The sequence below is a fragment of the Pyrgilauda ruficollis genome, unplaced genomic scaffold (genome assembly GCF_017590135.1).
Source record: "Pyrgilauda ruficollis isolate IOZ18807 unplaced genomic scaffold, ASM1759013v1 scaffold36, whole genome shotgun sequence".
Lineage (NCBI taxonomy): Eukaryota > Metazoa > Chordata > Aves > Passeriformes > Passeridae > Pyrgilauda > Pyrgilauda ruficollis.
The window spans coordinates 528,952-542,444 of NW_024525045.1; the positions used below are offsets into that span (position 1 = coordinate 528,952).

The 13,493-nt window shown below is 36.7% G+C and overlaps 1 protein-coding gene across 8 annotated transcripts in view; it reads right to left on the reverse strand.

Annotated features, from left to right (window-relative positions):
• Nucleotides 1–13,493, reverse strand: part of ACAP2 (ArfGAP with coiled-coil, ankyrin repeat and PH domains 2) — a 59,698-nt gene that overhangs the window by 5,310 nt on the left and 40,895 nt on the right. The window contains exons 11-22 of one of the 8 annotated variants that reach the window (XM_041475676.1): nucleotides 12,567–12,587; nucleotides 9,397–9,448; nucleotides 8,018–8,118; nucleotides 6,730–6,835; nucleotides 6,096–6,304; nucleotides 5,805–5,874; nucleotides 4,480–4,574; nucleotides 3,014–3,198; nucleotides 2,576–2,680; nucleotides 2,098–2,190; nucleotides 694–878; nucleotides 257–366 (exon numbers count right to left, since the gene is read on the reverse strand). In XM_041475676.1, coding sequence (XP_041331610.1) covers nucleotides 257–366; nucleotides 694–878; nucleotides 2,098–2,190; nucleotides 2,576–2,680; nucleotides 3,014–3,198; nucleotides 4,480–4,574; nucleotides 5,805–5,874; nucleotides 6,096–6,304; nucleotides 6,730–6,835; nucleotides 8,018–8,118; nucleotides 9,397–9,448; nucleotides 12,567–12,587 — 1,332 coding nt within the window. Of the gene's footprint in view, nucleotides 1–256; nucleotides 367–693; nucleotides 882–2,097; nucleotides 2,191–2,575; nucleotides 2,681–3,013; nucleotides 3,199–4,479; nucleotides 4,575–5,804; nucleotides 5,875–6,095; nucleotides 6,305–6,729; nucleotides 6,836–8,017; nucleotides 8,119–9,396; nucleotides 9,449–12,566; nucleotides 12,588–13,493 lie in introns of those variants that run through there. The other 7 variants (XM_041475675.1, XM_041475677.1, XM_041475679.1 and 4 more) reach the window with 7 other exon arrangements.

Consider the following 13,493-nt stretch of genomic DNA (forward strand, 5'->3'; position numbering starts at 1 on the left):
CAGTTCATCTAGAACATGTTAACAGAGTAGTAAGCAAACCATTTATTTAATCCACATTAGAAAACACGTGTGTTTTGCTAGTGGATGAGACTGCCAAATCAAAATATTATTTCCCCTCTCACAACCAGAGCTTAAGAAAAACTCGTATCATCTGAAATAGTATTAAAATATCAGAATATCTGGGGCAATGAAGAAGTTTGACATGAACAACTACAGTCAAGGACGGCCATGTACAAATTGTGGGGCAGTGAGTTACCCAGTGTGTCCTAGAACTGTGGCATGGTGCAGGGGCCCCCTTCCTTTCATGTCTCTGATGTTCACGTTGGCCCCATTCTGCAGCAAAAATTCACAAGTAACCAATGAACCCTATGGAATGAAAACAAAGAAACAACTCAGCACCAGATCTCTAGGAACAACCAAACCTCTTCTGCCTTCTCACTACTGAGCCACCCAGCAAAGGAAACAAAAAGGAGTTGCTTCCAGCTTTAAACACTACTAGACATAGAATTCCAAAAAAAGCATTAACAGGAAAAAAGTATTTCAGAAACTCTGAAAGAACACTGTAAGCATAACTTCAGCACCACATTATCATTCATAAGGGGGGAAGCAAGCAGCTCAAAAGGAACAGTGACACAGAAATATCATTATTTCCCTTGCTGTCCTCCCCCATCACCAGTGCTGTATATCACATACCCCTCGCACTGCCTGAATGAGTGGTGTTGCTTTGTTTTCTTCCACGTTGACCCAGTTTACTTCAGCTCCATGAGCCAATGCTTCTGCCATGTGAGGAAGATTTTTCTCAAAGGCAGCTTGATACAACTGCAGTCCTGGACTAGGCTGCTTGGAGTCACAGAACACTGGAGACTCCTGCTTGTCTCCTTCTGAAAAGAAAAAAAATTGCTTACCTAATTCCTGTTTTAAAAAGGTACCTGTTGGAATTCTGATTAAAACATCATTTCTCTGAAAATAAAAGCTCAGCTTTTGCAGGATGCTATGTATTGTTGACCCATTCTGCCAGGGGAATTCACAGCTGCCTATAGTGCCAGTATTCAGGCACAGTCTCTTCACAGAACTATTACTGCATGGAAAACATTCTCTCCACATTACTGGCACATTGTGTATATACTTCAATCTACATATTCCATGTAATTTCTAAGAAATTGTTTACGGTCTGGAGTGTGTTTTACTGTAAACTGCAACATATGAATAAAACTCATTTTCTGTGAAGATGTAGTCATACAAATATATCTTTATCTGAAACACCTGAGTATAAGGCTAATACTGTTCTGGCCTAATTTTTGTTAACAGATACCATTGTCATTTACCAATTACTCGCTGTGGCTATAATATTTTGGACTAAACCACAGTCTTTCTCTTCATCTCAGTAATGGTTATATGGAGTGATGGGAGTCTGGGACATAAAGATGTTGTTACATAGAGACTTTTGTGAGTTACGGCATCAAATATTTCTACAACACAATCAAAAAAGATCCAAGCCACATGCTGCCTGCTTGCAACAACACCTGTGAACTACTGGATTTAAAACATACCTTAAAAGAGTGCTTTCATGTAGAAGAATAGGTCTGCTTTATAAACCAATGTTTTGGAAATTTTGAGAAGCCATACTCAATATATCTGTCAGAACAGTATGCTAAAATTAGCAAGTAATTTCATTCATCAACTTAGAGAACTTCTGAGTTGAAGGAATGATGTTTAAAGACTTGGTCAATTCCACAAAAATAAGAAACAGAAAAAGTAAGCAAGAATGCACAAATAACACATAGAAGCCCACTATCTGTGACTCGAGGAATTCTATCTCTCTGGATTTATTTATTTATAAAAGGATCATGCATTTGGCATCAGCCACATCTGAATGGAAAAAACCATAGTTCTTTGAACCCATTTAGAAGGATGTAATAAATGTAATTTTTGGTAGCAAACCCAAAAGAAAGATCACTCAAGCAAATTTTACCCTTGCTAAAAGCATTTCAACCAGGATAGCAGACATGAATTATATCACCAAGCATTAATCTTTTTTACATAAAAAATGCTGCCAAGTGATTAAATTTTCATCTTACAGTGCAAAGCCTAACACACCTGGTTCATACAAACTGTTGGCTGATATAGTAGAGGCAAGGTGTTCTCTGCTGTCATCAGTGCTTGGCTGGATCCCACTGTCACTGCTTCGGACTGTTTTGAGGAGAAACTGCAATTACTATGCAGAGCTGAAGCTACCTGCTCCTCACAGATACCATGATAATAAAGCAAGCTCTTATACTTGGTCCTGAACATAACTTTAAAAAAATGGCTTGTTCTTGTTCAATATTCTTAATGCATCCATGGAAAAATATGAAGTCACATTTTGTAACCATAACATTTACAATAATAATATTAAATGTCAAGATATCTAGAAATTAAAAAAAAAAATCAGGATAAGTAAAAAAGCTTAAATTATTTCATGAAAATACTAAGCAATGCAGCAGGCTGGAGACAACAGATTGAAGCAGGGAGATGGCCACAACACACAATGGATCACTAGTGCAAACAGTGAACACGCCACAGCTGTAGTACTTACTACTACGGAGTTTTGAAGAGGTATCAAAGTAGGAGAAGAGTGAATCAAGCTCATCAGGACAGAACAGAGACTCCCGCCTCGCCTCGTCGCTACTTACAGCAACCGCTGGGACATGCAGGTTAGCAAAGCACAAAGCAGGCAGTAAGGAAGGGACAGGGCAGGAAAGAAGGTTATTGGAAAAACCAAGAAGGATGAAAATACCAAGGAAAGAAGGTGGTTAATATGATTCTGAGTTATAAGCATCCCCATTCCAAATCCTTCCCCGTGTAAAAAAGCATATCTCTGAAGAAGTCTTTTCTTCCCTACACTCTACACTAGGCTACAACCCATTAAAAAAACAGATTCCATAGTCTCTGCACGAGGCAGAAGTCAATATAAAAATATGTTACCTTAAAAAGAATATGGGTAATACAGCTAAGGAGAGAAGTGTGTAAATACCTTTTTGGGATGCTGCACCTTGCTCCCCTGCCAAAAGGGATTTTTCAGGGCCACTGTGCCTTTTCTCTTCCTGACTTGGAGGCAAAACTTTTGTTCCAGGCTCAGGCAGAGGTACTGATGCAGCTTGCTTCTCTACAAACTTTCTTTCCACATATTTTGCTCTGATGTATGCCTCCTTCTCCTGCCTGTCATATACAAAATTCCTGGAGTTAGTAAGCTAATATTTTAGTATTTTCATGTATTAAAAGAATATCTATTTTGTACTAAAGTCAGTAACCAAAATTGTAGCTTGGCATTGCACATAAGACACACCCATAGCACATTGTCAGAAAGATGGAAAGCACACTGTCACTTTCTGGATTCTTGATTAAATTTTGCATAAGGCTCAAAAGAAAGTAATTTTGTTAAGTTCACAAACATGTATTTACTTTTAGACAGAGACTTTGGAAAGTGATATGTGGAAGAAATAAGCATTAGTTCTTCTATGTTAACTGTATTAAACCTTTTTACAGGTTTACGTTGTTAATAACTTACTAATAAACATATATTTAGTTTCTAATGTAAATATAAATTGCAGCATTTGTTACAGGAACATTAAGATTACACAAGAAAACAATAACAAGCTCTAGGTAGGCACAGCCATCAGTTCCATATCACATACTGAAGCATTTTTCTTTGTAACCTGAGGTTATCAGCTTAAAACACAACAGCAGTTGTGTCAAACTGATAAAAGGGGCTGCAATTATTGCATTGAAACTGCTGAAAAGCAGTTATCACTAGAAGGAATATCTAGCAAATCTCCTACTTTGTTTGTATTATCATCACTGTCTTCAAATTGCCAACACTTCATAAAATGCAGTTTTCTACACTATAAAACTGCTAGGCAGCACAGAACTGGAAAGGTAGTAAAAAAGAAAGTTCTAAGAGACATCCTATACAGCAGCACAAAGCATTGGGAATCCACCTTCAAACACAGATTAGCATTAGAGAAATAGAAGACAGCAGTACAATGATTTGAAGGCTGCTGTAAAGCAGCACAGCTCATGTACAATGTAGGTAGGAAGATGAGAACATTCTGAGGATCAGGGAACAAAAGTCAAATGGAAGAACAAAGTCACTGTAAACAAAAGGAACAGCCATAGGCTCCTTCCAGGAGCACTCACACACCAGGTATAGCTGGCTGAGCTGGTACCCAGCAGAGGGGAAAGAAAATCCACATGTCCACAGTGATGCTCTAGTGTCATCAAAAGAAGGGAGTGAGAACACACAAAAAAAAAAGAACAAATGAACAGCATAAGGGACCAACAGAAGGACTGCCCAATAAAGAAAGTGAGAAAAGGGAGAGAAACAGGGAAATGAGTACACTAAAGGAGTGTAACACAGTTAAGTGGCAGCATCTTTTACAGGTGGAGGCTGAAGGAAGCAACAATAAAAGGAAGCAACAGGCACTGCTGGTAAAATACTACCTTTGACTTCCAGATTGTGGCTTCTTTACTCCCACTTTTTCCAACTTCGCTTCATATATTCTATTTATAACATCATTTCCCAATTCACACATAAGCTATAAAGCAAAATGAATAAATTCAAATATAGTTGCAAAAAGCTTTATCTACCTATTCAGTTGTTTTTAATCTCACTCAGTCTATGTTTACAACTTAGTGTTTTCACTGGTAAAAGTACACTAACAGAAATAAGCATGGGATTATATGATAATAATGAAACAATCAGTGAATACAGAGACCAAATTCTGAGTAAAGTAAGAAAAAAGTCTAGTAATTTTTAAAGTGCTTGAAAAACAACCACCAGAATGACACCTGCAGGCCTCATTAACAAAGGTGCTTTTCCACCAGCTTTGCTGGGAGCTGTTCTTAGCCCATCAGCAAGAGACAGTGCAATCAACTGTATTCCACCTTACCCAATGGACATAATCTGATACAACTACAGAAAAGGAACAAAGACAAAGGCCTACTTACAGGAGAATTTAACCTTATTGATTGCAATGAACAGATTTCTTGTTTTTAATACCAGGTAGAATACTTAGTTCTGGTATGCACATAAATAGTACAAGAGGTACAGCTTTTTTTTTTTTCGAGTGGGCATGGGAGTTGGTTGGTTGTTTTCTCAGCATGAACACATTGATACAAAAATTATTTAACCATGAAGCACGTTGTCTTTTTATTGTTCAGAATAGAGAAGCAATTCCTAAGTGCCAGAACATCACAGCTGGAAACAAATGTTTGCATGAGTTATACAGTTGCACACATGTATCCATGCATGAGTTCCTATTTCAGGATTTCAGTGTCACATGATTTTTATAACCATGGTTCAAGCTACAAATTTGGCACACAACAGCAGCTGCATAAGTATTCCCCTATAGGCCAGAAGCACCTCACTGTTAAGAGCTGACATTCAAATTTTTGAGTATGATCATGCTTTAGGCTGATATATCACTTCCAAAATTTTTAACCCACTGGAAAACATTATTGGTTTGTAAACAGATTTGCCTTTTTATATGTTGAAAATATCAGATGAAACTTGCTACTCAGAGTGCACTTGGGAACCTGAAAGTGCTGTGAATTGTTCCAAATCGCAAGTCTGTAGCACAAATTACTAAGGAGTATAAGAAAGTATGAATTAAAATAAACCAACACACAAGTATAAACATTTTCTGCTCAAAACTGCAAGACATACACTGGGTACAAATGTGTTTCCTGCATTGAACTTTCTGATGCAGAGGCTTTAGGATAACCATCTAAGTACCAAATAGAAACCTGTTTCAAAAATACTTTACCTTTAGGAGTTCAGGCTCCCATGAATCCAATGTTAAAGATCTTACTTTTGAAAAGTGGACTCCCAAGCTCCTAAACAACATGGAAAAAACCATTAACCTGTTATATCTTATTAACATGTTATATCTTATCTCAGATTTACCATTAATTTATGCAAATAAAGCAGTTACCTTAATTCTATTTACAAACAAGGGTCTCTAATTTTCTTTCAATATACCTTTGAAGAGGCAAACACCACCCTTGCTAATTAAGCCAGTGCACAAATGAAATGCAGCTGTGAGGAGCTCCCCCACCTGTGTATCCCAGAGCACTCGATGCACAGTGTGATTCCCAGGTTGATACTGGCCCAGCGAGGATCTGCCAAACCACAGTCACAGCAGGCAGCATTACCAGCAATGCACTGGACTCGCTGCAGAGCACTCTCTCCTTTCAACAACTTCTCTTTTGTCTCACTCCCAGATTCTAGGCTCCCAGTAGAAGGGGATGATTTCTTTTCCTGTTTCTAAAAGACAAAAGACACAAACCAATTGAGAGACAGGCTAAACTAAAGAAATTCAAGTCCCACAGATACTGACTGTACATTAAATCCAAGAAAAGTCTCTTCTACCAAGGCCAAGGAAACCCACAGAATTAAAAAAAATGTTTAGCTTTTTAGAAGACATATAAAACTGAATATCAGAATATCCTATGATTTTTAATCACACTACAGAGAAATCTCAAAAAAACATAGAGATCATAGTAATATTAACATGATGAAGTGAAAGACAGATCAGATACAACTCACAGCCTTCAAAATTTCATTGCATTTCCACTGGAAGACAAACAATGGATAGTTTCTTTCCTTCTCTCTCATTAAAAGAAGTTTTATGTATTTAAAATTTTCAGGATCTAAAGGGAGGTAGTTTTTTTGTGGACTGTTAAACTCACCTCAGATTCATCCCCTTTTTCTCTATATGCTGTGGCAATACTGGTCTGAACAGCCTTAATCCATGCCTGCCGCAGCTTTTCCGAGTCAGCCTGAAGCATGCAGCTCCTGTGACAAATCACAAAGTACTCAGAGACAGTGGCCCAGCAGCTGACATCCAACAGCACATTGCACAGGGGTCTGTTTCTATGGAGCAAGTTTCTTGCTATCACAAGCTTAGTAGGCATCATCTAATAAACATGTTTATTTTAAGGTATAAATCAACAAAGCAGCTGAGCCTTTGTGAGCTGCAAACTCCTTATTTCAAAATTATTTGCAGGTAATGCTAATAGATATAGAAATGACTCTTCCAAAAACTCTGACAATGACTTAGCTTCCTACCCCTTTTCTTATTCCAAATTTTTCTTTTTTATATCCTCAAATGTATTTTACACCTGTGACACAAGACACAGGTATCAGTCCTTGAAAACACACTTTCATTCACTGACATCAAGAGAGAGTAACTTTAAAGCTCTATGACAAAGAATGAACTACTTTTCTCATCAACAGTAAAAGAAACAGGTCGTGAAGTACAAATTAAGGGTTGAAAAAGCACAGGCAAGCAAGAGCCAAATGCATGTTACAGTGAACCACACTGGGGATGCAAACATCAGGATGGAGAGCTCAAAAGAGAAAGCTAAGGAGGAGTGGAAAGTGTAGATAACCTCCAAAGCTAAAAGCAAGTTGACCTCGTACCAAAACCTTAAATATGGACACATCTCACAATCACTAATGAGGAATCTATGTCCTGCCCTTGCTGTGGCAGGATGCCAAAATTCCCTAAGTACAGCCAATACACTGCTGGAGCTGAAAAATAATTTTATTTTTCATTTAGTAGTTTCATTTAGTGCATTCTGAAGTATAATTTATCATCACTGAGACAACAGTTTATTTATGTGCTTCTCTCTCATTACACCAATCAGGAATGTGGAGAAACTGAGACCTATTTTCTATGTTACTAAGCAGCTGATAGTATCAGCTACTACTAAGCCGCAGCAGAGCTCTGCACCACAAGACATTTATGCAGAAAACACAAGAATGCATGTTTATTTTAATGCCAAAAGTAAACTAAATACCAGGAACACTTCTCACAGCATCACTTACTCTCAGCCAAAATTTCAGAGAGCAGAATTTTTCAGATACTTTTCCTGTTTTGATCTATCCCAAGAGAAATGTTAATTTTACATTTTAAAACAATTACATGTAATGATTTTTATTTTTAAATTAACATACTCAATTGCTTCTCCTTACTTTGTTGGAGAAACCACCTCAAAACAGAAACGTCTTTCTATGTCTTCACAGTGTTTAACTGTGCAGAGCCGCAAGTCTTCAACAACTACTGTGGGATTATCCTAAGAGACAAAAGTAAACAAGAAGGTCACAGAGAAAAAAATAATATAGTTGATAATAAGATAATAATTCAATCCTGAATTATTAGAATAATTGAGTTCTATTTGCCTGGTTACACTAATTTTTTCCTCCAAAAATAAAATTTTAACTCAATGGATTTGGCGATCGGCAATCCAATCTACTGAATAATCAACACCTTAAATTTAAACAACAATATTCAAACTACAAAGATACTCTAAGAAATGCAATTAACTCACTGTTAAATCAGAAAAGTTATACTTAAATCAGCACTATTTTAAGTGCCACATAAAAAAACCCCAGAAGCTGAATGCAGTGGTTTTGAAAATTTGATTCAATTAATAAGAATTCCATTCTGAGCTATCAGCATTTTAAAGGTACAGTTCAAAAAAAGAGCAATGAGAGTTCACAAACACAGAATGCCCAACCAAACATGCTCAAAGAAGCTCAGCAGCGTGTTTCCTTTCCAACCACAGAAATTAAGCCCCTTGATTTGACAGCATCAGATAACAAGGAACAGCCTCTGATCCCAGTCTGTTTACAGTGAAGAGGAAATAACTGCCATAAGCTCTTCCCTCTTTTTTCCCACCATCTCCATACAGTCTGTGGTTTTTTCCAACCTGAAAAACAGCTACAGCTCCTTGGTGCAAAAGCAGAGTCTAGAATAGCAAACAAAGGAGCAAGGGCCCAAAACCTGACTGAAAAGGCTTCTATGGCTTGGGGCAGAACTGGACTTGCTGATTTGATATAAAACGGCTGCACTTCCCACCAGCAACAAGGCAGATACTGACTGCTGAGCCACTGTGCATTTTCAATACTAAATACATGTATATAGCAGCCCTGACTGCTTTCTAGCAAGCTTTCATGCCTTTTTCCCCCAGTTGCTGAATTGGGTGTGTGAACCAGTAAGTAACTGGAGGAGCAAGTCCTGAAAGAGTTAAACACAACTGCTCAGAGAACAGTATGGAATATTTCACTGCCAGCAAGTGAGCACAAGCCTTTTGGGACCAACAACTTTTAAAGCTCTAACTAGGTTACAAAACCCACAGTAAATAGAGTATGTGCTTACAATCAGTGCACAGGAATCTCAGAATCTGTCAGTGTAGCTATTAGTCTCATTTTACAAAGGGAGAAACTAATTTACAAGAAAGCAGTAGGTTGTTGAAGATCACATAGAATTTTCACATCAGCAGTTTCCCCAATCAGTCAGGAAAATCATCACCCAAACCCCAAACTATCCCAAGCCAGTTTTCAACACCTACCTTAAATTTCTTCTGGTACACAAGTTGGTTATTTTGTATTGAGAACCAGCGCCTATTCAAATGAAGAGACATCCAGAGAATACATAACTGATTTTACAGTGCTTATGTGACTGAGATGTGCTAACATACAGTCTACAAAGAGACTGCATAAAAGAATTCAGGAAAGTAATACTGCAGTCAGTTTTGGCAAATATTTCATGAGAATAATGAAAATAGGGAAAGCAGAGACAAAACAGAAAAGAAAGCAAGGTTCAAATAATTTGAGTGATAAACAAACACATTCATGTTATGACAACATTAGTTAAGCTATCACACAAAACATTTTCATTTTAAAGAACATTTCCTTCTGTATTTTAGCAGCAAGTTACGATTTTAAGTAGCTGTTTGGTAACACAAATTCAGATAGTTTGAATAACAAAAATACTTGAACCCATGTAAACTAATCCTGAAATATTTTTGGGAGTAGAACTAACTTACTAAAGCACTAAAAATGCTTCAGTGTTGCTATCCCATGCAGGTTTAATATCTACCTACATTGGGCATGCCTAAAATAAAAACACTGCATATAAAAACTAAAAAAAAATCCAATGAAAACCTTTTAAGTAGGATCCTAAATTAAGCCTCAGCTTTGAAGGAAAATCAAATAAATCAAATAAATGATTTAATGAAGGCATCCTGTAAAATCAAAAAGATAATGTAACGCTTAAAAACTCCTCTGAACTGTATCCTTCCTTGTCAAACTCGGTGTTCACATAGGATACATCCCAGAGAATGGAAAAAGCACTCACATTTTGGAAAAAAAACACCTCAGATCTCTAACAATGATGTTTTATCAGACCACTGAATGAAAAAAAAAACCCAGTAGACATAACCATGCCTTTCTAGCTCTTCTGGGATGCACAAAATGAAAGCTAACCAATTATCAGAGTTTCATTTTCACTGACAAAAATGAAGGGAATGTACAAGACAATTCAGTGAAATTTACACCTTGTTTTGTTCAGGGTTATAATGCAAACCTGTGTTTACCACTGCATCATTCCTCAATTATCTCCAATACCCCACCTTTACCACACATCACTTTTTCCTGCACTACCAGTTTGAATGGTAACAGTACACAAAATATTGTGTTGCAACAGATCTTGTTATTCTCCACAGGCTGTAGAGCTTCAAGCTACAGTTCACTACAATTAGTAACAAGAGGAACCCATGTATTTATTCAACCACCACAAGCCATTCCTGGAAAGAAGTGCACAAAGATGGTTAAGAAAAATTAATATATACAAAAAATGTTAGATCCCAAACAGAAAATCTAGTATTTGTTAGAAAGGTTAGTGTTTCATAGACAGATGAGATTCTACCTTTTAAAACAATCTTTTCAAATGTTGTGCAGATATATTTAATTTAAAAAGCAACAACGGGATCTCTTGTCATTCTTGACTTTAAATTTATTAACAGCAGTAGTTTTAGTCACTGAAAAGGTATCATCTTTACCTAGTTTTTAAATTTATTAACAGCAGTAGTTTTAGTCACTGCTATTGAAAAGGTATCATCTTTACCATCTATTTACAGATGCAGTAAGTGTACCCCAAATATAAGGCAGGTTATTGCTAACATTCATACAGGATACTTAGCAAAAAAGCAGACTTGAAAAGGAAAAACTCACATCTTTTTTCATGTGTTTTTTTTTGATAGTAACACAAAAGAGAACAACATGAAAAGCAGTGCCTAAGTGATAAAGGGAGTGGTAAAGGGGAAAAAAAAGCAGCCTTGTCCCAAGACAACTAGCAATGAAGCAAATCCCTAGTAAGAGCCTTAGGAAGTGCAATTAACTTAATTAATGCAATGCTTCATTTGTTCTACAGCTAAATATTTCATGAGTTACTCTAGTAAACAAGCTCTCATCTCATCAGTTGGATATAAGTGAACACACAAATTGTAACACAAATTTTTGCCATCTTTAAAACCTAATCTAGAAGTTTTGAAAGTATTTCAGTCCCTTTTTTTTCTACTAGAGAAATTAAATCTGTTAAAGAAAAATATTCAGTCTAGTCACAAAGGGCGCAGGTTTTGGTGCCCTTCTAAAATCAACTTTTACTGAATGAGACCAACAATTTACAATTTTGGATAACGTGTAGATCACACTTAGAAGTAGATGTCAGAGTTAATACATTGTAATTTTTTCATAACAAGATGAAAATGTCAGACTGCCCTTCAAGGTGTCAGCACCACAGCAGTTTTATTCAGGCCAAAACTCGGAGTTATTCCTCATTAACCAAATACCATCAACAAACTCCTGACTTTACTGTAGCAAACAGACTGCTGGGGGTCTACACCAGCATCAGCCAGGAACTTCTGAGGTACAATCTCTGTATTGAAGGTGCTGCTATAGGGTAACCCACATCTATCAGCTTCTAAGAAAAATTTTAAATCTTCAGGCATCATGTGTGCAATAAGTACGGATTGTTACCAAAGTTTCCTTAAATATCATTCTGTCAAAAGCAAGAGAGAAGCATGGTGAAGGAGAAAACATTCTTTGGAATATTAAAGTAGTTTACACTGTCTCACTTCATAGTGGTTAAATATAATTGTTCCTGTTTAGAAACGGAATGTTTTCCATCATGTATACCTACAAAATTCAAAACTGCATTTATTAAATAGGAAATCTACAGAAAAAAAATTCAATCTCTGAGAACTGAGTATAATACTGAAAAAATTATAAAATTTGAATTTTACATAAAACAATGAATTGTGCTTTATGATTCTCAGTTTTCTCCTCTAGTTGCTACCAGCACATAATTAAAACAGAGTAATTAAGAATGCACAACATTTAAAAGTACATGTCTAGTCCCAATGCAGTTGATAAGAAAAAAAAATCTCATCAACTTCAATTGGAAAAAGGCAAGACATTGATCTTGTATGCTCAGAAGTTTGAGTGCAGAAATTTGGCTTTAATTCCTTTTTTGGCTAAAAACTAGCTCAATCTTTCTAAATCTTTTAAAGGATTTGAGCAGCAAGTATACTGGCATCCCAGGCAGAATCCTTCTGTTATTTTCTTAGACTGAGTCACTTATACATCCATTGCAAGTAATCAAAATTAAATGCAGGGTTAATGAAGAGCTTTTTGCGTGCCAAGGAAACATTGGGAAGGTATAAAAGAAGCTGGTTGGTACCTGATGTGATCTGGCTTTTTCCTGTCATGTGAAAAAATGGGGTAGGATTAAAACATAAGGGAAAGGAGGAAAAGGGATGAAAAATGCAAAATGAGCAAAATAAGAAAAGAATTAGCATGATCTGAAAATACAGCAGAATTAAAAAGGAAAACATCTATAGCATCCAACCTAAAACCTATTTGGAACATACTAGTGATCTGACAAATGCTTTTCTCCCTACACACATTTATTCTTTCTTTATGATATGGACTTATTTTTCATTTGAATTTCTGGGAACCAAAAGAGCTTTCCAGCTACTGTTCCATAATAAATGCACCTGACTCTTGCTCCTGATGCCTTAAGAAAACTGGTGTACAATAAGGTGTATCCTTCATCAACCCACAGACATGTATTCTAAACACAGGTCTCCATACCTGTTATTCCAAGACTTTGCAGTACAAGGATATAATTTTGATTCCACTGAACTGTATTATCTGAAATACTTGTGTACATTATGTCCTTTTAGTCACAACAAAAAGAGATTACAAAAGCTCCATCTCTCTCAAAACAGCGACACTGAATTGCAAATAGCTCAGGGTTTACTTTGCAGCTTGCTCAAACACTTATTTGTTTCTCCAGTGTCACATAGAACTGTCCCAAGAACAGGAAATTTGATGCAAAAGCCCAAATAACTAAAGTCTTGAGACAATGAAACACGAGCTGCCAGGTGCTGCAGGAAGAAATTTCATTATGCTAGCAAGACATGAGTTTGGACTGGAAACAAATTTTCATTCACCACAACAGATTTGCCCCCCTTCAAAGGGCTGTATTATACAGCCTTCTTTTTTTTCTCTCCCAGCAACCAGACTTTTCCCAGGATAATACCGCTATGGGGTCCATGGACTCACTGGCCAAGACATGCACACAGAAGCATCACATTTCTCTCAT